General features: G+C 46.2%; 1 protein-coding gene across 1 annotated transcript in view; it reads left to right on the top strand.

Moving 5' to 3' along the window:
• The window catches only part of LOC106746092 (ets DNA-binding protein pokkuri), a 42,829-nt gene extending 17,272 nt beyond the window's left edge, over positions 1–25,557 (top strand). The window contains exons 2-5 of the mRNA XM_014622300.1: positions 21,224–21,471; positions 22,076–22,741; positions 22,984–23,233; positions 23,511–25,557. Of these exons, the coding sequence (XP_014477786.1) occupies positions 21,249–21,471; positions 22,076–22,741; positions 22,984–23,233; positions 23,511–23,784 (1,413 nt within the window). The 5' untranslated portion in view covers positions 21,224–21,248 and the 3' untranslated portion in view covers positions 23,785–25,557. The remainder of the gene's footprint in view (positions 1–21,223; positions 21,472–22,075; positions 22,742–22,983; positions 23,234–23,510) is intronic.

The following is a 25,557-nucleotide window of genomic DNA, read 5'->3' as shown; positions in this document are numbered from 1 at the left end:
GAAAAAAGAGCGTAACACTTCGTTCCCTACCTTTAAAGGGGCGTCGTTTTGCCGCTCTAAATAATCTCTCCCTCGTGAAGCGGCCGTCGATCGGGCATGTCCCCTCGATGCTCGTGTGATATCGATTAATACCGGGCCGGTCACGTGGCCTACTGAATAATTTTACGCGAATCTATTTTGATGTGCCGGCCATCGTTTATTCATACAGCTGACGTAAAACTTTCCGTTATCTGTGCCGGGTCGATGCATACGCCTGTGACAAAATAGTTTAGCATACTAATTACTTCTTGCGCGGCGCACATCAGCCCCGAGCACGTTCGTCGTTGCACGAATGAGAAACGCGCGGTGAGAGATGTCGGACGCGCACCGTTGCGCGCCGTCCCGTGCTTCTTGTTAAATCGTACAAAAGCGAACGTATCGGTTGCAGCCGGAGAACGGTGCGAAGAGGATTCAGTTACACTCAATCTCTACTCGACCCTTGCCCGGCGAGAATTCGCATTGCGATGTAAAAATTGACGAATTATGCGAATCACAATTCAAATGATTCAACAGACCAGTCGACAAACGCTTCTTTATATTTATTATACACAGAGGAGAAAGCATTAAAATCAAATAATATTTTTGTCAATTTAAATATATTTGAAATGAATATTCGTGCGGTAAATGTTCAATTGTTTTAAGAAAATACCACATTGTATATAATCAGTTATATTTCTGTTTTTAGTGAATATTTTCTTATTCTCAATATATGTGTAATAATTACACAATAATTTTTTTGTGTTTATCAATTTTTAGTGTCGCGATTATTCGTCACGTTACGGATCAAACGAGCGAGCCCGCGAGCGCTCGGGCATTTTTAAACGAGATGAAATGAGGGGAGGTCGGACGAAAAATTTGGTCGGTTTTAGCGCAACCCGAGTGGGCGGTCGTCGCCGCGCCGCACTATTGTTTCTCATTGCCCGACGCGGACGCTTCCTGCTGGCAAGCACTTCCTAGTGGCGTATTTATACACCTACCAGACGCAGATCCGCGTTCCTGATACACACCGCTGTCCCCGACGGCGATTCCTTTGGCTTATATTAGGCGCGATCGTCTCCGCGACCCGTACACGCGACTCTCGGGATCTTGATTTAGCGACACGGAGGTGGGTCTCTCTCTCCTTCGAGCCAATAAACTCGATAAATCCGGCGCGCGTCCGCCGGTATGGTGTAACTAATTTAGCACAGTCGAGTAAAACACACGCGAGAATTCGGCGTTCTTCTTCTGATCCGATCGATTCGCCGTTTTATTTCCGCTTTTGTATTACGTCGGACGCGACTTATATATGCTTATCCAACCCGTAAAAACGCTCATATTACATATTTATCTCCGTGGAGAAGCCTCGAATTGATTTGAGTAATCCTTCCCGAACAGTGGAAGCTACTTTTGTATTATGTCACGTTTTCTTCCTCCAAAATGTGCAAGACGACGGAAGTCTCGAGACCATTCGCATAGTAAGTGCTTTCGTAAAATTTCCCGAACTATTTCAAGGGCGTAGTGTGCAACTTGCTCCCATGTTGTGAGAAGAATACAAATGACAAGGAAAAGTGCATTCAGGTAGGAAAACTCAAAGTACTTTCCAACTAAGCTTTCTAGGGAACATGGAAGTTGCATATATTTGCATATTAAATTTGATTTTTTCCCCTTGTATTTTAAAATTCTCTTCGATTCTTCTCTTGTTTCCTCTTTCTTTAAGTATATTATGTGCTTCACGCTTCAACTGCTAATCATTATTAGCTGTCGATCAGCCGGCTATTCGCTGACTCATACGTTTCGTTAATTTCGGCTTCTTTCGAGCTGAAATTCTATTTGCCTTTTAATTGTCTTTCCCGGAATAAAATGAAGCAGAAGGACGGATCAAACATAAGGCGCTACTGTTAGTAGAGAGTAATATTAACACACCAGTGCCAGATACTGGTTGGGATAAATCAGCGGCTAATGATGCAAGTTCATTATCGCCAATTGCATCTCTATTCAGCGTTGATCATTAAAGTTCACCAAAGCGAGTATTTCGTCGACGTGTTGTACAAATTCGTTTGTTTTTTTCCTCCTCGTCGCTCTTTTTCTCTTCTTCTAACCTCTTTCTCTCTACTCTAAGGAGCTCTTCGCTATGGGCACATATGTTTGTATTTAAAGTTCTCGGAAAAGAACTTATGGCTACTCTAGTCTTTGCTTGTTTTCCGTTTCTCTTCGTGAGGAGTGTCTTAATCGACCATAGGTGATGGTCCCTTGAATTGTCAGAAGGGACACCACAGGACACTTTCATTTCTTGTTCTTATTTGCATCTTATGAGAAGTCAGCTGTGTAAAAGACAGTACTTTCAGACGTTATCCATGAGACCATAGATAACAACTATATACGTGCGTGCATAGATGTCAGATGTCTTTAATTTATTTAAGCAAAAATAAGAGGGAGCTTTTTAATACGATAAAATGATGTGAAACTATTTTTTCACAATGTAATAATTTGAAAAGTCCATCAACCGTGTCTGTTGATTCAAATATTAACTTGTTTGGATAGTTCCAGTGGATAATATATTTGAATTCCATAAAATTGATTAAATCCAAAGAGATTTTTCTCTGTGTAAAATCGTAGTGGCGAGAAAAGACCACGTTATCAAACAAGATGTAACCAATAATTTCATACATTTAAGTAATAACTGAAAAAGTGCCTCAGGAAAGTGCGAATTCAAAACCGAAAAGAAACTCCAGAAATATAAACCTAAGTTCTTTCTAGTTATTCCGATCATTGTATCCGACTGTGACGAAAGTAATAGACGGTCGTGCTGGTGGTTTTACAGACGTCATTTTCTACAAATTTTAGGGAAGTGTGTCAAGTGCTTTTATACACGACGATTTAACTCGAACGAAACTATTCATGGAAAATTTGCTATCGGCCGATGGAATGGCCCCTTAAAGGACCTCTCGTTTCTACGCGGGAAGCGTTAAAACTCGCGGAACAAAGAGCCTTCTTGAGACGAAACAACATCAACGTCCGTTTCATATGGCCGACACTTTGGGGAAGACGAGCTCTCGAGACTACCGCGTGGCTGGTTCAGAAAGAGGATACGTAGGCAAAGTGCATTACGCGAGAAAGGGGCGAGACGGGGGTAGCGGTAAATCCCCTCGGGATGGTCTCCGAGTTTACTGGACCACTCGAGGAGTAGCTGGATGATGAGCGGGCGAGCGAGCGAGCGAGAGAGAGAGAGAGAGAGAGAAGGAAATAGCGAGGAGGAACGAGAAAAAGAGAGAATGTGAGACAGAGAGAAAGAGGAGCGGGTGATACGTAGAAGACCAATAGAAGAGCGTGGAAGGAGGAGGCTGTTTCCCATGACGAGGAGCTGGTGGCGAATGACGAGGGTGAACCGGGCTTTTTATCGACTTCCGGTCGGCGTAACTTGCATGCACGTGCATCGGGGCAACCTCGTTGCTCTCTTTGTGGCCGCCAGGAGTTCTCAGTCGAGCGCGCCCCGCGCGTAACAGGTTGTCGATTTCTCGTCGCAGCCGGCTGGCTGGCTGACATTCCCGATACACATCATCTCGGCGCAACCTCGGCGAGTTGCGCGATAAATACGCGATAATCCTGTAAAGCCGGATATGCGACTATATCGGACGCGGAGGAAGTCTCGACCTTTCTCGAAAAATTCCCCAGGAAGATTGCCGCGTCGTATGACGACGCTATATTAGTCGCGCGGGATTCTCCGATGATGCGGACGGCGTTACGCGACTCGACCGCTGAGGCCACACGTAAAAACTCACCATTTAAAAGGATGTTATTAGATCCGCTTCCAAGGTGTATCCGTATTGAGATCCTGGAAACAAACGTATATCGGTAATCTTTTCCATCCTTGGTCGAGATACGCACGTGTAGAGCTTCTTCTCGACGGTCACTTTTATCATTAAGTCGCAACGACAAAAGGACGATGATAGTTGAATAACTCCGAGCGATAAAATGACAGTGATAATGACAATCGTGCGATAAATCCGTCGTGGCATTTATATCTCTCGGAATCCAACAGGTTCGTTGGAAGTCTACTACTTGCGCCGTTGGTATTGTTATATACTAGTTTCCGCTACTGCTGCCCCAACAGCTTCTCGCGCTTCATTCTATTTCGCGCCGCGAACAATCTCAGCAAGTTTCGCTCATTCTTCAGCGCGAAAACCGGATAAACGTGGCTCTTTGGCACAATCCGATAACGGAGTCCGCATTTTCAAATTCTAGAAAGACCTCCCGACAATGCAGGCTCGATTCTCTACCGTGAGAACCTGTGCCACAAATCCTTCTTCTTGTCGTTGTACCGACACTCGTGCTGAACCTTAGCGACTCTCAGGACCCAGGCAAAAACAGGCGGTGTAAATCACGCCTAAATCCATGTCCGCAAAGCAGACGTAGCAAATCGCGCACCGGAGTATCATTATTTTCCGGGATCGCCGTGCGTAGCGAAACGCGTCTCATAGGGACGCGTGCGAAATCGCCAACAGGTGTTACGGTGCAATCACGCCGGCATGATTTTATATATACCCGCCAGCGATTGTGCGTAATTGCACCGCAATTTATCGCGGTCGCCGCGGTGTGCACGCGCTCGCTCCGCGAAGGTGTCCGGGATTAGCGGCTAAACCCGATCACGTCACCGCTTCCCGTCTCCCTACCGCCCGCGTCCTCTACTTGAAAAAAGCTGGAAAAATCGCATTCCCGCAGGTGTCTGTCCTCGACTCTTTCCGACGGCGAATACGCATTTTATCGTTCGTGCGTGCCTCATGTATTATTAATACGCATATAATTTCGTGTAATTAATGGTATCACAGTTGATATTAATTTTACGATAGTGTAATTAACGATAATTCTACAAAGGGGTAGGAAAGAAGGGAGTAGGAAAATTCAATTCGAAATGAAATAAAATCTGTCAGCGATTGTGTATCTTGTCGAATCGAATTGGACTTTTTCGCAGAACAAACACGTCGCAGACTATACCTGACGTGTCGACATCGGCAGGCAGGTGCCTCGAAAATATCAGTCGGAGTAAAGAGAAGGAAACTGAGTCTCGAAGGGAACGACGAGCGACGTCCGTGTCGAGGGCGCAGAGAAAAGGAGGAGAAGAAGGCGGCGGGGGAGGAAGGAGGGGAAGGGACGAGAGAGGGTCACTGACACGTCGTCGAGTCGAGTCGTTTTATCGGTCGAGCGCACAACCCACATGGTTAAGCTGCGTCCACGCCGTCCCCTTTCATACCGTCGAGATTCGATCGTTGCAACGTCGGCTATGGTGTTTTCAACGGGAGGGTCTGCGGGAAAGGGTGAGGGGAAGGAAGTAAAGGAGGGAGGATGAAACCCTGAGGATCCGAAGAAATGCCGGCGAACGAAAAAGGGGTCGACGGATGATTTCAACGAGCGTTATTCTCTCCTCGCGCCTTGGCCCTTGTGATTTCGAGGAAAGGACGACGACTCCTCGATGACGGAATGTCTGAGAAGGGAATGTCCGAGAGGAGACGAGATTAGCGCCCGGACGTTTCTTTCTCGGCTAGTTTGTTCAGAGCAGTATAAAAGAAGCGCTTGTAGAATATTCAATTCTCCTACAGCATATTTCCTTGTGCGCGCGCCAAGAATATAATCATATAATTTACATTATGCAAAAAAGGAAGTTTCCATAATTTTGCATGACATAGAAAAAAATGGTCTTTATAAAACCACGTGGAGAAAGTTAATATGTTAATACCAGTGCACAGATGTTAACGCGTAGTATTATTCAATTTTTATCAACAACCGTTAAAGTCCGACGTTCCGCGTCCGCAAAAGTATTTATATGCTGATAATTTTGTTTTATGTAACGCATTATTTATATATGAAATTCTTTACGGTATACTTAGTCCGAGAGTAATATTTGACCTACTTTTGGTAATCTAATTAATAAATTTCTTTTATATCAAATTAATCAACACGTATTTCTGATAGTCGGTAATAAAATGATGAATACGTATTCAATTAGCAGACGTGGTCTCATATATTATTTAGTGCATTTCACGAGTAATGCAATGAGAATATCGCGTGATTGAATTTGAAATCAGTATTTTTCGGAAAATTTATATAAATTTAATTCAACGTCTCACGAATTTCTCTTATATATTTTGATAATTGAATATTCCTTGAAATATATGAATTTACTTTAAATGATCAAAAAAAAAATTTTATCGTTTGTTTTTGCTTAATTCAATGAAATTTTTTAATTTTTTATCATCTTTATCATTATTTATGGTTTTTCTTGCAAAAGTCGACTCGAACTTCGCATTAAAATGCTATTGCTGAAGTTTATGGACTTATTTGATTAATTTCGCAAGCCTCACATATGTTGTGAGATAAGACGTTAAGAAATAAAATATGATAATTGATAAAATATATTATAATGGATTATTATAATTTTATAATGAACGTTGTAACGAAAAATGTGATAAAATATAATAAAATAAAATAATTATTATTGATCTTTCTCTTTCTGTTGCCGTTGTTATTATTACTGTAGTAAGAAAGATGCGAGATTTAATTATTAATTCTTATTAAAAAAATCAACAGACGAGATACGAACCAAAGAAATTAACTATTAATACCAATTAAGTTATTATTATTTATTTCTTATTTATGAGATCTTCGAAACATATATCGCGCGTCAAGTGTCACGAGGAAGAAAATATTTAGCGAGCCGGTATCTTCGCGCTCGTGACGGTCTTTATTTGCCCGAGATAAAAATGGCGCATTCTTCCGTGCAGCTGAACAACCGGCGCGAGATACTCCAAATATTAATCTTAATTAGGTAATTACCGGCGTCGTCGAGCACATCCGCGCCAGTTGCCCATCGATTTTATACATATTTTATACACGAAGATCGCTCGATACATACGCAAAGACGAAGGAAACAAAGAACTCTTCAAGAAAGTATTAATTACGCCGATACTAATCTCACACAATTCGACTTTTGCACATTTATTAGCCAGTTTAACGATGATTCATGGTCTCCATCGCTCGCCGACTTGTTTCGTCGCGACGATTTTATCGACGGCTGTCTCGTATTTTCGATGAACCGCGCAAAATTTGCGGAGCGTTAAATTTCCACGCACCTCGTTGCAATTCGTCGTTACGCTGGTTGCAAATTACCGAATGTTAGGTCATTTCGTTGTAAGTCGGACTGTGCACAATGGCTGTCGCAAAATGGTATTTAATTAAGTCGCGTCGGGTCAAGCAATCACAGCAATCACAAGCGATTCAATTCAGCGGAGCGTCGTAATTGCGATTTTTCCGATATCCCTCGTACGCCCCCTCCTGATTTTTGCGACTCGCGACCATCGGGTTATCGCGAAAGCGGCGCCGAGCCATTGTAAAAATCACCGCCCGACCGCACGCTATTATTTCATTCCGATTTTTATCGGAAATCTGGAGCGAGCCTCCTAGACACCGAAAACAGATTACTTTGCACGACTGGGAAGTGCAATGTAATAAACTATGGCGAATCTAACGAGGAAATGATCGCATCGATCTCATTCCAATCAAGTGTCGCAAAATTGAAAGATAAGCTGTATAAAAATCGAGAATACGGAAGGGGTAATCTATCTATACAAAACAAGAGGACTATCATAGCCGATATAAAAATAAATTGTGATAGGACTGACGGATTATCGTTATTGTTGTGAATACTCGGAATACTACGTGCAATATCGGAAGTAGGAACACGTGTTAGATGTGTAGGATGCTACTGCACTTTGAACGCAACACATGCGCATGCGAAATATAAATAATTTTCTATCGCCGGCCACCGAAGACGGCGGTATCTTTCCTGCCGATAAAAGCTTATCTACGGACTCGTTAATGTGCGTTGCAAGCGAAATTATGTGCATACGCGCAGGTGGAACACTGCTGCGTTATCAAATATTTCATAATTCGCATCTGTGCGGATAACGAAAGCGAGACGCAAAAGATTAAAACATAAGATACTTACGACCAGTTTCCCACATTTTTCCGCCCACCGACATCTTCTGAGAAATACTGACAACAAAAGTGTGTCGAAAATCGCGAATTATATTTATATACGATGATACTTCGCGCATCCTTCGCAAAATGGCAAAACGAAAGCTTTGAATTTTTAAATACATGAAACTCGAAACGATAATGAAATATGCGGCACTTTTATTGAAGGGAGATAGGGGGGATTTAACGTTAAGTGGATCAACGAGCTTTTCATGCGCGCGTGACACTCGAGCAAACAATTTCCCGGGCGATACGTGAGGGAGTCGATATCCATCCGAATTATCGCCGTCCAAATTGCCGAGTAATCTTGATCGACTATACGGGAAGTCCAAAACACGCTGATCGAAATAAGAATTCCACTCGGTGAAGACATTCGTTTGCGAAACGTGAGAGTGCACGGTGGACCGATTGATCATTTACCAGTGTCTCTTTGTTGGTAGCCTCGTAAAAGGAAGGATCGGTGCGCGCGCGACGATCGGAAGGAAGGTGAAATTTACCGAAGAAGATACCAGGCCGATATCTCTTCTGTTAGCACAGTTGCTCTCGCCGCGCCGGAGACGTTGGAAAATCGAGGTCGTTAAGGAATCTCGCAAACACGATAAATCGGCCAATAAGCGCCGGTGTATGCGCACCTGTACGCGTCGCTTTCGCTCTCGCGATCTTCGAAATTCCATCGCGCCTTGATGAAGCAGCGCTTGTTCCTCGCAATTTTGCGCACCGTCGTCGCTCCAAATTCGCGCCGATTACGCGTGAACGATCTCTTCGAGCGACCCGTTGTAGCAACAGGTTTCTTTGGTCGCGACATATCGTCAATAACACAAGAAGATGCGATTTTACAGAAAAAATATGTACACACATCGCGATATCGCGCGTCAACTGCTGGCAGATTCCAGAAGGAATACGCGATCGATCTCACGTTAAAGGAAACAATTTGCAAGATACTCACGTCGCGCGCTTTCGACATTAGATGCTAGTTTCAAAAAAAACTATTAAATTAAATATTCCGCTTCTTTCGCGAGATCCCCGCCCATCTTGCATACGACGGCGCGTAACTCGTGAGCGAGCGAGGGCGCGGGGTCAAGCTCCATCGTTATCAGTATTTAATAAGAGGTAATCTCATCGATTTCCACGATCTCGCACGAAGGCGCGAGATCTCGCCGACTTATCCTCGGCCCGATCTCGATAACGCGGGTCCGCAGGGATATCTCGCGGCACTCCGGGTATCGGTCTGACACGTCCGCAGCGTTGGATGCGGCGATAAGGTCCACGCCGATCGGCCGCGATCTCGCCGCGCAGACCCATCGCTTCCGCCTCGATAGGGGACGCACACGCGCGCCGATTAAATCGCCTTCTTCTGTTTTACGCCGGGCGCACGTTTCACGACGATAAGCGTGCCGCCGATAGTGCACGTCCGAGTACCTGTCGTGCGCGACGAACGCGTAAACATCTGCAAAACACACCGAGGGAGGGGGGGAGGACGTTCGTCACGTCCATCGACGCGTCGCGGAAGAGCGAAACGTCGTATTCGACGCTTCTCCGTTCGAATCCTCGGGCGATACGTTCGCCGAACGTTTGCCTCGTGATTCCCACCTGAAATCGAGCGTTTCTTTTTCCTCGCGCGCCAAGAGCCCGGACAGGGGCCTTTTTCGCCGTCGCGAAAACGCGGATGTAAAGCGCTTCCCGAGCGAGCAGCAACTGGGAAGTTATTTGGATTTCTGATTAGATAAAGAGCGCGGCGTATCTGATTATCTCTTCGTGCGCGCACGTTATCTATTATTGGCGACGTTTCGCGCGCGCGCGACCTTAACCATATCCGGTTGTGAGATGGAAATCGAGCGAGCGAGGGGGAAAAAAAAGAGAAGGAGGGAAAAAAAAAAGCCGACCGATATATCAGTGCCAGTTGATTACACGCGCGCGCTGCCATCGAGGACGATCAATTAGCGAGACTTCCGCGATATAAGCGCGGGATGAAGCCGGGATTGAAAGATCGCCCCCGCTCGGACGTCTTCCGCGTCGTTTCGCAGCCGTGACCTTGGACCGGTCGGCGAACCCGGGTATTTCTGATCGACGAAGTCCGGCGTGTCACTCCCTCGCAAAGTCACCGCGGCGAGATATCGCGGGGTGAGAGAAACGGAAGGGAGAGAGAGATAAGCTTCTCCCGGCGAAGAGAGCCGAGTCATCGGGAACATCGAGAATCATCGTACGCTCGAAATTTCGCCTCCTTCGCGATCGCCGCCGGTCGGCCGTTTTCGTCGTCCCTCTCGTCACTTCCCGATCGTTATCGTCGCGCACGCAATCGCGATCGAAGCCTCGATTTCCCAATCGTTCTCGACCGATATCGTGCAATTGTACCTTGCATTTTTTACAATGCAGTTTCGCCGATAACGCATGTGCCATTCGGCCGTTCCTCCTCGTCGCGGCGGAGTCGCTCGGCGATTCGCTCGCACATGGCAGATATTACGTGGACGGATATTTACGGAACGTCTCGCGTCGTAACAAAAGCGAAGGAAGGGCTGGCGAGGGGGAGAGAGCGAGAGTGAGTGTAATAGGCGCGGGGCGGTTAGAAGACGCCGAGGAGTGAAGGGGAAACGCGGTGTAGCCGGCGCCGGTAGCGCGCGCGCGCGCGCGCGCTCTGTGCACGTTCCGTTGCTGCACTTCTGGCGCTCGACTTTCTCCGAGCGAGCTCGCGAAGCCGGCCTGCGTGTTTACGCGAGCAACGTGCGTAACGCGCGATTACGCCCGCCAGTGCGTAACTCGCCCGCATGACCGGCCGCCGATCGACGGAGAGGATAACGCGTTTTCCTTGGCGCGCTCCTCGCCGCGTCTCTCGCGCTTCAGAGCTCTGATAAAAGGCCGCGCGCACCGTTTTTCCCTTTCATCATCCGAGATGCGGCGAGCCGCAGGCGACAATTGACGAACTTATTCGCGTGTCGAGGAGGAACGCATCGTATCCTTCGCGCGTCGCTGCGTCGCGCTTCGTACGAGAATTCAAAATCGAGCAGAACGAAATGAGATATATCGACTAGTACTGTTCGATGTATACGTGTGTCTTTGAAACTTCGATATAATCCGACTTTGACGACGAAGTTTGGAGATTTCAAGTCGAATTATCTATCCGAAGTTTCGAGCTCTATTCGAAGATCCGAAATATCGAAGCTGTTGATAGAAATAATTTGGAGTGCAATAAAATAAGATACTGTGCGATCAAAGAGTATCAGTTTAACCCGAATAACATTAAGACGTCGTAGAGCCGTCTTTTAGACAATAAGGCGTCTAAAGGAAGTCTTGCAGAAGTTTTTTAAGCATTTGTTGTCTGAGTAGGTAGTTCAATTCTGAGTCTAGTATTTATTTAGTTTAAAACAAAATGGATGAACAAGTTTAAAGCAAGTTTGAAACAAAGTGAATAAAGAAGGCACAAATGATAAGTAACAAATCTCATCAACTTTATTTTAACCTCGTTTGTTCTAAGGTTAAATAAATGCAAATTTGACCGTCACATGTAACAGTATAACGTGCAATGCAAGAAAAATAATTATATTTTGTAGAACAGTAAATACTGTTTATTATGCCTACAGAACGAACATACGTACTTTCCAGTTCTTGAAGTCTCGAATATCCGAATATATTCGAATTTTCACACTTGAAAATGTCATTATTCGAATATAACGTGCCGAAGGTTCGGAAACTTGCAGCATAGAATATAATTTCTAACCTAATATCAGCTGTATCGATATCGTTTAATTGATTTACGATACTATAAATAGGTACGATTAATGTACGACATGTTTGATACGTTATTAGTGATTCTAGATCATGAGAAGCGGCGACCGACGCGCGAAGGTACGTAAGTCGGTGTGGATGACCAACCCGCGGCTCTTTACACACTCGTTACAACGGAGATACCGACGCGATAAGATTAATCGATTATTTCTATAGTCATGTAGGAAAGAGGAAATAGGTAAAAGCGATTCTCTCTACCTCCGCGCACGATCGTAGTCACGTTAAAAGTCAGGTCAATGACGTCATCGGCGCTGAAACGTCGGTATAACGCGTCATCCGCCGCGATTGCGTTTCCTTATTGCGGTTTATCTGCCAGCAATCTCTCGCTTGCGAGAATATTTCGATACATTCGGCTCTCTCGCGAAAGTGGAAGTTTCCGCGAATCTTTCACGAATTCTGCTGCTTTTATAAAAAAAAAAAAGAGGGAGAAAAAGAGAGAAAAAGAGGAAGAAAAGGAGAACTCGAACGTTCGTGACTCTCTTTTTTTCTCCGGTCGATTCTCTTGATTACGTCCATCGTCGTCACTCAACGATTGTACGCAAAATACGTTGCCCCTTGTCAATCGGAGATAATTCGGAGAGCGGAAATTAATATAAACGCGATCCATTAAACTATCCCGAATCTTATCTTTGGAGCTGACTGGTGCTATCTCATACGTACAAATGTATCTCATAAAAGCAAGTGTCCATAGATATTCCGAATGAAACCGGAGCGATACTGGAAGCCCCGTTATCGACAGTGCACCGTGTGCTATCTACCAAACATCTACCACCGGAGAGAGAGAGAGAGAGAGATATATATATCTGTTATCGTGGCAAACAATAGACACCGACTGCTTAAAAGTCCTATATTACTACGCTTAACACCTGACTGAGACGCATGCCTAGCACGTACAGATCGCGCCCCTGGGGCGGTGTGGCGTAAACTTTCCAAGTGGCGGACTTCAAATGAATCGTGAATCACACCGGGAAATGACGACGAAAAACTTGACGCGAGATAAGAATACCTTCGTGGAACGGCGGAGCGACGACTCGACGCGAGTATGTTTTTTTCTTCATTACTGCGCCGTTCGGAAATAACTACGCATTAAAAACGGTAAAAAGATGAGACCAAAGACAGCGGAGGAATGTTAACAGAGCTCGGACGCGGGGCACAAAATCGTTAAGATGGGAAAAAACGAGAGGGAGGGAAAAAAGGAGGTGGAAAAACCGGCCTATCGCTATTACAATGTACGCTAATTACCACGCCAGTTTACACATCGCGCCGGTATATAACCGCATTAATCACTCGCGCGGTAGTACACCTCGACACCGGCGAACAAAGACGGGGACCGATAAAGCGTCCGCGTGCGTACGAGTAAACGAACAAGGGAAAGAGAGACGGAGTGGAGAGGAGAGAGGAGGGAAGCAGAAGAAGAGAGAAATATATATGTAAAAGAGTGAGAGAGAGAGAGAGAGAGAGAGACAGGAAGCGAAGAAACCCGGAAGTGTACAACGCGAAGAGGAAGAAACGCGACGGTATGTTTGAGAGAGCGAGAGAGAAAGGTATAGAGAAAGAGAGAGATACAGAGGTAAAAGATAACGTTCTCCTTCAAGCACGCGCGTGCGTTCTTGAGCGTTATATATGATAAATCTTAAATCCTGGTTCGAACCCGCGCGCCAAGGACCTTCCTTCTTCCTCCCCCCACCGCGCGGACCGATTCTCCGCACACGTACCTCGATGGTACATACCTCTTCCTGGTTGTATTTTCAGACGTCGCCTGGCGCGCGCGCACCTACACGAGGTCGCGCACGAACCACGCACGCACGCACGTACGCATGCGTGCATGCATGCATGCATGCATTTACGCGCGTATACATATGCACGTGCGGGCGTTTGACGCACGTCACCGTCGCGGCGCCTCGAACAATATATATATACGTGTATATAAACGCACGCCTCTCTCGATATCCGTTATTTTTACTCGATCGGCAAATAGCTAGTAAATATCCTCGTTGACGTGCGTTGCTTTTTGCTCGAATTATACCGCAGCGCGTATAATTGCACACGAGAGATGAAACTAAGTGATTTTTAATGTAACGTCGCATCGATGCTTTATATATGTATAGATAAAAAGAAATATATATCCGGTCGCATGAATAATGAATCCTTTTGATCTCCCTGGACTCCACGTGAATATGAGGAATAATTGGTTCTCTTAAAACATTGCGAGATCCGCGAACACCGCGTTTAATCCGCCGTTGCGTGCCGCCGCGTCTCGTATGTGTGCGGCGCGTAGATAACGCGCCAGCGTGCGCGCGCGGATGCGTGTACTTACCTACTTCCTCCTCGACCTGAGGAGGCGTCGACGGCGGTGGTCGCTTGTCGGGATGAGGTGGTTACACTTCCCAGGCTGTAGCTTTCTGCGAGATCGTGCCGCGATATTCCAATGCACCCACACCGATGCACCGATATATCGGTTGGTATCGAACTATTTGTCGTCTTTCATCGCGGCATGTATTTACCGTCGGAGTTTTGTGCTTACAATCAAGCCCGTTATCGCACCATTTGGGAATCCCAGCGTTGTTATACGCTGTTACACGTCTTGATTGGAAAGATCTCGTTACGTAGAGTCCGATGATTTCGCAGAGGTGTGTAAACGTCAGATAATTAGGAATTGTGCGTCAGAGATCGGGTCGATAAGATATTTCCGATGAATATCGTGTAAATATTGGGTTGATGCAAAAGTCCGTTTCGTTCTTTTTTTTTTTTTTATCAATATATACATATAACGTTTATTTATTTTATAATATACAATTGATCAATTAAATATGAGCCGTTTTGTTCGATGACCTGCCGTCTTTCCGGTAGATGCGTCATCACACACGCCTGTGGAAATTCTGCGATTTTTTTAGCGAGAATTGATCAAAGGAACTGATCAAATAAAACCATGGGAAATATATCGAATTAACGCAATATGAATCAATTCTCGATTAAATATTGCCGAATATTATTCGAGTTCAGTCTGCTTAAGTTCTCAAAGAGCAAACACCCGACCCAATGTACTACGGTGATTGCGAAATGTAGTCATCCACGAATGAAGAACATCCACTCCAGGAATGATCTCTGAGAAGCATCAGATCATCTCCTTTTGTTGCATTTTCATCACCTATACATAGACTTATGAAATTGCACGTTTGAATTTTCCCAATGTACAAAAATCTCTCTCTCTCTCTCTCTATCTATCTATATATATATAATTTCATATCACAAGACACGGTGGCGATAGCGACCGGTCGGGCTCGTCGTGATTGAGAGAATCATTCACGATCCTGCAGCGACGACTAGCTGGGCGATATCCGCGGGAGAATGTTTGGCGAGTGCGTATGCGTGTGCGTGCACACGTTAATCTTAACAAATCGCACATGTCGTTTCTTCGTGCGCGGGTTACGCAACTGAACGTGTGTGTGTGTGCGCACGCATGTCTATGCGAATATGCGCGCCGGTGTGCGCCGGTATGAATAAGGCATAACGAACCTCTGACATTAAGGGGAACATGACGAGAGACGAAGAGAGATGACGACGACAACGATGGCAGGCATAGTATAGGTCTCTGCTCGTGTCGGCCGGGACGACGAAACGAGACGACAAGGTGGATACGACGAGGTCTAATCACGGTCCCTTTAGCTCGGCCAGCTGACCGATTACGGCGCGTCGCGTTTGACTGACAGCGATTAAATTGTCGCCGGCAAGGAGAAACAATCTTCCCCGGTTCGGCGACTTCGTCCGCTCGGACGTGTTCTTCGGCTCATCTTCGCGTCGTCGTCCCGCAACAACATGCGCTCTCACCCTCGTGCGATCACTTCAATTTAAATTCAATCAAGCGATCTCGTGCGGAAGAAAGAGCGAGTGGATCGAAACGACACGTCAGAGTAAATCGAGTCCAATATTTCGCTATTCGGAGCGCAGCCTCGCTGTCTTCGACAGTCTTCGATCCATTTCCAGAGCGGATTTCCCGCGGAAACATTTGGATCATAGATTTCGTTGCTCTCGAAGCCGCGGATCGGGCGGGAGATATTGTCTCGTGTGACAGCCCAGTGAAGCCGGAAATGAGAGATCAGCAAAACGTTTACATAATTATTTTAGAAACACGCACGTAACATTGTAAATCATACATTTTCACTTTTCTGCCCCGGGATACCGGGGTATGATTGATTGATGCAAGCGACAACACGTGGACTGTTCGTTCCGTGGCGCTAGGTTTAAGGTCGCATGTCAGCATGAATATTCCGGCATTTATTCGATCGTTTATACGAGCAATTTGCGCCTCTTCCGTCACGTGAATCGGATGAATTAAGGCGCGCTTTCAGTAATATTTGCGAGCCGGCGCGTCCTGTCACGCCTCGGAACACGTGGCCTCTGCCGGACGGCAACGATCTGTCGAAGCGACGAGTGGTGATCGCGACGGCGCGGTGCTATCTACGCGCGAACGATTATCGCGCTCGTTTTCCTCTCTACGACGTGACGACTTCCGAGCGGCGTGACACGCGAACGTATAGCGACAATGTAAACACGTTCGCGTCGATGACGAACGTCAGAGAGCTTTTTCGCGTTTTCTTCACTTCCCCGCGATGGACATCTGTTTGCGTGGCGATACCGCCGGGCGGTGATAATGCTTTCCGGTTTCGATTTCAGTATTTTCGGCTCGGGAAGAGAGAATGTCTCGTGTATCAAGATATGTCTCACACACACACACACACACACACACACACACATGTAGATATTATAAATTTATATATACAGAAAAATACACATACTGCATTCGAGTAAATATTACTTGTTTCAAGTATTTCATGTGCCTGCTAATATAAGTTCAATTATAAGCGTTAAATTTATTCCAAAAATATATTTGAATCATAAACTTCCAATATTCCAATATTCACTGTCAGTGTTGGAACTCTATGGTGTACGTAACATAAACTACAGATTTTCAGCGCTGACTGTGAATTTTGGAACACGGTCCTAGTACATGTATAAGTTTAGTGCTTTAATCAAGAGTATTAAATTAAATTAAATTAAACTTCGATTGGTGTGCTTATTCAAATTAGCCGAATTTAACTTTTTCCGACAAAGTTTACAATATTCTTGAAAAGAAAGTAATAGTAATAAGTAATAATCTTCTTTTGAATAAGTGATGATGAGCTTTTCCAACATTTGCAATGAATATATCTTAAAACTTTATTATCAAAAATAATATTTTTTATCGAAGATAACTGTTACTTAAAAAAAAAGGGGGGGGGAGGGGAGTGAATTAACCAATCGCTTTTCTCAGCAGTAGAATATTATTTTTCTCCGTATACAGATATATTCGTATGCTTTTCTATACCGTTCTTTCTCCTTCGCATCGTCTGACATCGTCTTGTTTTACGTTGAAAGCAATTTTACGGTACGTCAATTCCATTATATTCATGTAAATCGTTCTACGTTTTATTTCCGTTAATATATCAAGCCAAACAGAACGTTTACTTGATAAAAGCAAGGTAAAGACGAACTTCTCGGGTTTCTTCGGGGGTCTTCCTAAGCGTCGGTTACGCCACTGATCACAAACGGCGTGACGAGGCGCAGAAATACGCGATGCGGAAACCTCGTCGCGATCGAACGCACTTCCGGTGCGTTCTCCGTCCTTCGATCCCCGCGGATCCCCGCGTCGGGGAATCGCGAACAGCGTCGTGGTTGCGATTTTTCCTGTCGCCGCTTCCGCCGCGCGATTCTCGAAGCGATCAACCTCGTCGCCGCCGCCCTTCTTCGTCACGCCGGAAGAAAAGAACGTCGCGAGAAACACACGGAGCGGAACCGCAGATTCCGGTATGTCTTTCTGTGTTACCTTTCTTGTACCGAGGGAAGTTCAGGAACGTACCTCGCATGACTGTCGCCTCTCGCTGGTACACTCTGATCCGGCCGAAATTGTCCGTCGACACGAATCTTTTTATCCAAATGAGAGTGACTTGGAATTTTCACGCAGACCTGTTGCTATTTGATTCGCTGAGTCGATGACGTCACAGTTCCTTCGTATCCGGAAATAAAATCATCGAATTTGAGGATGTCATGTTTCAATTTTTCCAAGAATTTTCTGCTCTGCACAGGATTATGATCGACGTTGAATAATTTCGCAGTTATAAATCTAATAAAGAGCTGAAGAAATCGTCCGATCAGGCTCGAACTTCCTCGCGAGACACTCGATCCCGTCCGTGGTATTCGATGAAAAATGAGAGACCAGTGTCACGAGGCGGACGCGACGTAAATTTACGCGGAGGCGACGTTCGTCTCTCTCTCTTTCGACGTCGCCTCAAGTAGCCGCTTTAATTAGCCGCGCGGCAAAAAATCGCCGGCCGAAAGGAGCACCTGTGAGTAAGGCCACTCGCGTACTCGGCATTTAAGGGAGTGGGGAGGAGACCGAGGAGACGAGGATTTCCTGGTGCGAGACAACGGCACATCGACCTTCGCATGCCCGAGGTTCCTACCTTCTTCCCTCGAGGCATTTCTCTCTCTCTCTCTCTCTCTCTCTCTCTCTCTCGTCGAGTGAGCACCGCGTCGCATTGTGCCGCCGTGAGCTTCCTCCGATTATTTTTCAAAGTGTCACGAAGAATTCCTGCTGGAAATATGCCGGAACCTCGCCAGATCGCGAACGAAAAAGAGCCGAATGGCGAACCGGTTCTATTCTCGGAGAAATCTCGAATCAGCGCTGCTTCTCCTTATCGAAGATTTAATTAAACCGCCCATTACCCGCGGTCTTTTCTTTGTAATTTTTGACTGCTGCTGTTAATTCATACCGGCGGAATTCATTGAAATGCGATCCAATGAGAAATATATTCGTGCACGGAGAAAAGGTGCTAGTTTCAAATAAATAATTACTCCAATACTCCTTAGCAGATTTTTACTTGAATTAAGTAAATTTTACTTGGATAATTTACTTGAAAAACATTTTGCTTAAATAAATATTACTTGATCCGAGTAAAAATTTGCTGAGAAATATTGGAATAATTATTTACTTGAATGTAGCATTTTTTTTCTGTGTGGATGTGCAACGTTTCTTTTATTTTTTTCTAAATCCCATTGAGTAAAGTCGCCTCGAAATATTGAAATATTTTCACGATAACACGTTGAATAATTGATAACAATGATTATGTACAATTATGATAACAATAATTATGTACAACGTATTTCGACACGACGATGCCCGTAATTCACAGTGGCAGTTTTATACGCACTTTTATACGATCGTGTATGCATTCCGCACGCTGCGACGTATCGGACGCTTGATTTCCAGTTAGAAGTTGCTTATTATGAGGCGCATTAAAGTAGACCGTAATTATGGGTTCAATGTTTATCACAGTGTCACCCAGTGCCGCAACCAACGCGCAAGAAATTAACGTAACATGTCGCCATGTTAAGCGCATCCGCGGTAGTCCGTGAATATAATTACATTTAATCGAGTATAAGGTTTATAAACCTACGATTACCATATAGATAGTGTAATTACTGGGAAGTCAGGCATTTTATATTACCGACGCGATTCCATTTCTTTTTTATTTAGCCGACGTAACGCGCTACGTAAACGCTATTGCAGAGCGTTCCGCGGTAAACACAATGACACGACAGGAAACATAATGGACGCGAACGTAACAAAAATGAATGCAATTTATTCATATGATAAAAAGAATAATAAAAATATTAAAGATGGAAATATCATCAAGAGGTGCTCGTGAAGATGGATGTTTTCTTTTTTAGAAAAGAGTCCAGGACGAGACACGTTTGTTGAAATTTTGTTGATGCGAAATCGCGTTGATTGCTTCCGTTTTTTATTTACAAAATATACACACGACATTTATTTATTTCAAGATACAATCAATCGCAATTGTGTATACGCCAATTCGTTCGATGATCCGCCATCTCTCCGATCCTTGGTGTCCTTGGAAATTCCAGGATCCCTGAGCGAAAAAACGGAAGCGAACTTTGCATCGACCCAAGAATTGTTCATCGCTGAGAAAATCACTCGTGCCTTTTTTAGAGCGGAATATTCTAGGATAGCCCGTGCGATATCAGGACGTTCCGCGCTGGCGAATTCCGATGAGATCGGGTCTCCTGACACGGGGTGTGTGAGCGTGACTCGTTCCTCGCGGTCGAAAACTGGGAATTTGGACGTTGACCATCGAGCGCCGCGCGCGGTGAGGAGGTTCCCGCCGAGCCCTGTTCGCGAGTCCCCGGAACGGATGGCTCCGTCGACATCGATGGAAATACGTTATGTAAATCCGCGTTTCCTGCCGGCTTTCATTCTTATGCCCCCACATTCTATGCTAATAGTCGATGAACGTCTGCGAACCGGTCGTCGCGCGAGAGAGCAAGGGAGACGAGGGAGGACGGACACGCGCCGCCGCGATGCGCTCTCCTCTCCTTTGCGAAGTCGCGAACACCCGACCTCGCTCGCTCGCTTGTCCGCAGTAGGAAAATCGCGCGAACCGACGTGTAACTGTAATCCACCGTCTATTACTTGCCGTCATTCTACGTCGGCGAATGATTGTTAATTAGGCGAGCTAAATGAAGTTAATTTCAGTCTGATAAAAAGAGGATAACATGGAACAAGGGAAGAAAAAAGGAGAGAGAGAGAGAGAGAGAGAGAGAGAGATACGTCGATGACGTAACTGTCATATAGTGATTACGTATCGCGGGTTGGAGACAAATCCGTGACTTAGGTCGGGAAAGTGCCCGAGGTCCTGGGAATTTCAGGAATAATTCGTGGATCACGTCGGAAACGATCCACAGGGGGCTGTAAAATCTGCGAGATGATTGGAATTGAACTATTAAATAATATTTACTACACACGATCGTCGATAAGCTCGTCGGTGTTTGATTTTCGCTCCGTTCACAGTTCACAGTTTGGATTCCGTTTCTTATACTCGGCTTGGAAATCTATCTTACAAACTGTCACGCTCGCTTTCCGCCCAGTCAGCCAAGATTCAAACCGTTATTCACACGTTCCTGCGCTCGAGTGTGCTATGTTCGGTCACGATTCAATTTTCACGCAATTACAGTGATTCCCCGTGTTTAATTCTCGCGTGCGGACTCGCGTCCGTTATTTATCGTTGATTATTTATTCGCTTCAATCCCACCCTCCCTTTGTCATTGGACTTTGCGCTCGGTTCCCAGGCTGATTCGCGCGCCATGCGATCATGGTGCGTGTGTTAGTTTATCCACGTGTTATGCGGTATTACGTAACGAAGACGCGAGAGCGAAATATGTATTAAAGGAGTGCGCACACACACACACACACACACGCGCGCGTGTGTGTTACGGCATTACGCGAGCTTTCCGAATCGAAGCGATCGATAATAAACCCGACCGCCTGTTTCTTCTTTTGCAGACACAAGACGCCACGGAGGCGTGATATGAAATTGGTGCCAACGATTCAGCTACCACAGCTACCACCGGTTTCCGCCGCGGGCGGAATAACCGGAATGGATTCCCGGTTGCCTTCGAACATACCGCTGCCTTTCAGTACGGACTTCCTCTGGCGGGCCCAGTACGGAGCCCCGATAAACTTTCCGCACACCACGCACCCGCCGCCCAGTGCCCTCTTGGACTTTAAGACTCATCTGCCCGGGAATCTTGGTAAGCGTTATCGCATTAACGGCGCTTTCTCCTTGCGAGCTCGTGTTAAATTAGTATACCGCTGTGTCGCGCTGGATTACTTCCGCTGTCTCGCAGAGAAAAGATCTCCGCGTGGTAGTGTTTCAACGTTTGCGTCGAGAAGTCGAGAAACATCTTCGTAAGCGTTCAGCGTTCCCTTCGCGGATTGCTGAAATTTGGTGTTACTTGAACACGGGGNGAACACGGGGGGGGGGGGGTGTACGTGATTGAAAGGTACACAAATGTGCGCCACATGTGGTGACAAGGTGAATGTGTCGATTTAACGTTATACTCGTGTGCTTTTTAACACGCTCCCCGTATTGAAGTGTACCAAAGTAACACGAAATCTCAGTGGATCGTTTCCGAGGGGAAATTGTTCGATTGCGCGCGGTGCCCGAGTCACCGAGCGACTTATTCACGATCGAACACCTTCAATACCTTCCGGGGAGTACGTATCGAACGTAATCCGTATCGATGCTAATAACGGTGGGCCTTCGCCGGGCGAAGGAGCGCGAGCTCCACTCGAGACGCTTCGACGACGTCAGACTATATTCAGACGCCTTGCACGTGTACTTTCGTCTTTCAGCGTCCGATCCCAGACTGTGGTCGCGAGAGGATGTGGCGGCGTTCCTGCAGTGGGCCGAGAGGGAATTCGATCTGCCGACGATCGACATGGAAGGATTTCAGATGAACGGCAAGGCCCTGTGTCTGCTAACAAAGGCCGACCTCGGGGACAGATGTCCAAGCGCCGGCGACGTTCTGCACAACGTGCTGAACATGCTGGTGCGCGACTTCAGCCAACTGCAGAGATGCATGCCGCACAGCCCGGTCACGCCGACCAGGCCGACCGCGTATCCCCTGAGCCCGCATTCTCACCCGCCCACGCCTACCTGGACGGAGTCCCCGTACGCGCAGAATCTTGCCTCTCTCATGTCGGCCAACTCGGTAACGTTGTCGCCGGCACCATCTGTGGACAGTCAAGCAGGCTCGCCCGGTCACGCGGACGGCAACCAGACGCAGGTCTATAAGAGCGACTCGGACGAGGACAATCAGCAAGTGAACGGCAACAGCAGCCCGCCGGCGACACCGACCGCCCTCACGGTACAGAGACTCAGCGAGGTTAGCGTGAAGGACCAGCCGAGCCCGACGTTACCACCGCAGTTGATGCCGCTGACACCCGGTGCCTTCCGCTCGACGGCGAGCACCGCCGCCAGAGAGTTCTTCCCCGGCGACTCCACTGAGCCCAACACCAGTTAGTATATGATTAATCGAGTTACGTCGCGCGCGCCGATCGCGGGCAAATCGCGGGATTCGTGGACCAGGGAGGTTTCCATTGTTCGAAAGTGAGTCGAGAGGCGGTTCTCCCGAGTGTCCTTTAGATTCCTACTTCGTGTTCCGCTCTCTTCGCTTAACGGGAATCTGTTGTAGCGACCGAGTACAGCGCGGTAGCCGAGGTGTTAAGATCTAAGTGGTTCTTTCCGTTGTTCCTTTCAGACGGCAGATTACTCTGGGACTTCCTTCAACAGTTACTGAACGAGCCGTCGCAACGGTATACGCATTACATCGCGTGGAAGAATCGGGAGACCGGTGTGTTCAAGATCGTCGATCCGCCGGGTCTGGCGCGGCTCTGGGGCATCCAGAAGAATCATCTCTCCATGAATTACGACAAAATGAGTAGAGCCCTGCGTTATTATTATCGTGTGAATATACTTCGGAAAGTCCAGGGTGAACGCCACTGCTATCAGTGAGTATCATTGTCTCGCGAGTAATTAGCGTTCGGTCGCTGTAAGAAAAATTACAACGGAGTCGACCGACAGTGACGGCGTGGTGATTTCTTAACTTCGACTTCCTTTTAACAAATTATAACAATATTAAGGTTTAGATTCACGGTTACTGTTACGCCAACGACTCTTTTCGAACAAATATAAAACTAAGAGCTTATAGGCACGTAGAAATTCGTTTCGTTATCAAGAGAGAGAAAGAGAGAGGGATTCCATAGATCGCTTTTGTGCTCTTTGCAGATTCCTGCGCAACACGGTCGAACTGAAGAACATCAAGAACATATCGGCGCTGCGTCAACACACGAGAATAAAATCGGAACCAGAGCCGGAGGAGGAGGGGGCCTTCACCAATATCGAGTCGGAAGTGGACATGCCTACGGATCTCTCGATGTCCAGCATGAGCCAGCCGTCGAGCGAACAGCCCCTTCCGCTGCACGACCCACCTGCCAAGTACAGATCAAGTCACGCGTACAACCTCGTTAGGACCAATCAGGAGCCGGAAGAGAGGAAGTGACGCGGGACCTAGCGATGACAGGAACGCAGTGATCGTGCGTAATCGTTAATCGCCGTGGGCGTAGGAGTCGGCGGCAAGGCGACCTTTTGATGAAAGAGGGTCTCGTATCGGCAACCGACTAACGGACCGACCGACCGGACCGAGTGTCTCCGACTGGTTCGTTGTTCGTTGACGAAAAGGCGGTATCATCCGCAATAATCGCAAAAGGCTGTCGAACGGCACGCGCGCACGAGAGAGAGAGAGAGAGAGCAGGTGCTAAGTGAGAAAAGGAGTTTATTGACAACAAGAGGGAATGAAGTGGTAATCAGAAGACAGTAAAATCACGATGTTACGATGATACATAACCTTGCTCACGCAATCGCTACTAATTCGGACCTTTAAAAGGCAACGGTTTGCACGAGACGTGACAGAAGACTGTTACAATCACCATCCCTAGATATGTCACGAGACTCTCTGATAGTAATCGTCAAGGCAGACAGGAACGAGTAAGCGTTAAAATTCACGGAATCACATTGACGCTCCAAAGATAATCCCCGAAGGACCAGGGAATCGCATTCCTCCACTGCCTTGTCTGTCGGAGATTCCACCGAGTTGCTGCGATCACACCACACACACACACACACACACACATATACCTATACACCGAGGATCCTTACACTTTCGTCGATACGTGTAAGAGAGTGATAAGAAGCGAGAAGAGAGGAGAACGCGTTTTACCAATCACCTCACGACGCAGATTGGATAACGATTCGCCCGTCCGCACACACGGACATTCGCGTTGAGTCGTTTGCGCGCCGATAACGATAAGACGCTTCGATGAAGCTGGATCTTCGCGGATATTCCGCCCGCCACCCCTTCCCGCCCCGCCCGCGGGCCCAGCTGTGCGAATTGTTGGGCAAATTCATTTCCGTTTCTACAACGATGTAATGGAATACATATGAGGATTTAGGTGCACTTAAGGACACGCCGATTAATTCAATGTACAAAGAATGCAATGCCAGAGGGAAAACTGTTACCAGGTCTTTCCTTTCTTTCCGCGCCCTTATTCTGTTTTTCTTTTTGTTTTTAATTTTAAGTACGTGTTAACGAATGAAATAATCAGTGTTCTGTGATGTGACTTTGTATTTCGGCGAAACGCAATCCTTGACCAAGATCAATTCCAAAGAGAGAAAGAGAGAGAAAGAAAGAAAGAGGGGTTTACTCGATTTCATTTCAACGCATCACAGAGGAATTATATGTCTGGGAAGCTGTCGGGGTACAAAGAGTTCGATAAGATCTGTTCGTGAAAGTTGAATGAAATTATTATGTATCGCTCGTAAAAACGAAATCCGGTAGAAAAGTTCAACTAGATCTTCTCGAGCTTTTTCTGTATGCGCTAAAACGTTTCTCCGTTATTTTGACGTATTTGTGCCAAGAATATTTGCTGCTTACTAAGAGAACGATGTATGATGTAGGGTATTTTAGTCGACTGTTCCAAAAAACTCGTAGGTATATCACGATTTTGGAACCGAGTGTTGTATCGCTCGCGCTCGCGATGCGACGAAAAAAATACATAATATGAAGGTATTCTGAATATAATATATATTCAGAAATATACGCGTTCTGTGTAATCGAATATGTATGTTGTAGGAAATGTAAATAATGCAATTCATAAATATGGTACACACGAACGAAGCTTATAAGGCAACATTTACCCTAAGAGTAGTGAAAGAATTTTATGGAAATTCGGGGCCAGAGTTATATATAAATTTATCTCTATAGAAAAAAAAAAAA

Source organism: Dinoponera quadriceps, unplaced genomic scaffold (assembly GCF_001313825.1).
Source record: "Dinoponera quadriceps isolate SergipeBrazil2010 unplaced genomic scaffold, ASM131382v1 scaffold1782, whole genome shotgun sequence".
Taxonomy (NCBI): Eukaryota; Metazoa; Arthropoda; class Insecta; order Hymenoptera; family Formicidae; genus Dinoponera; species Dinoponera quadriceps.
This window is presented reverse-complemented; position numbering and strand designations above follow the sequence as displayed.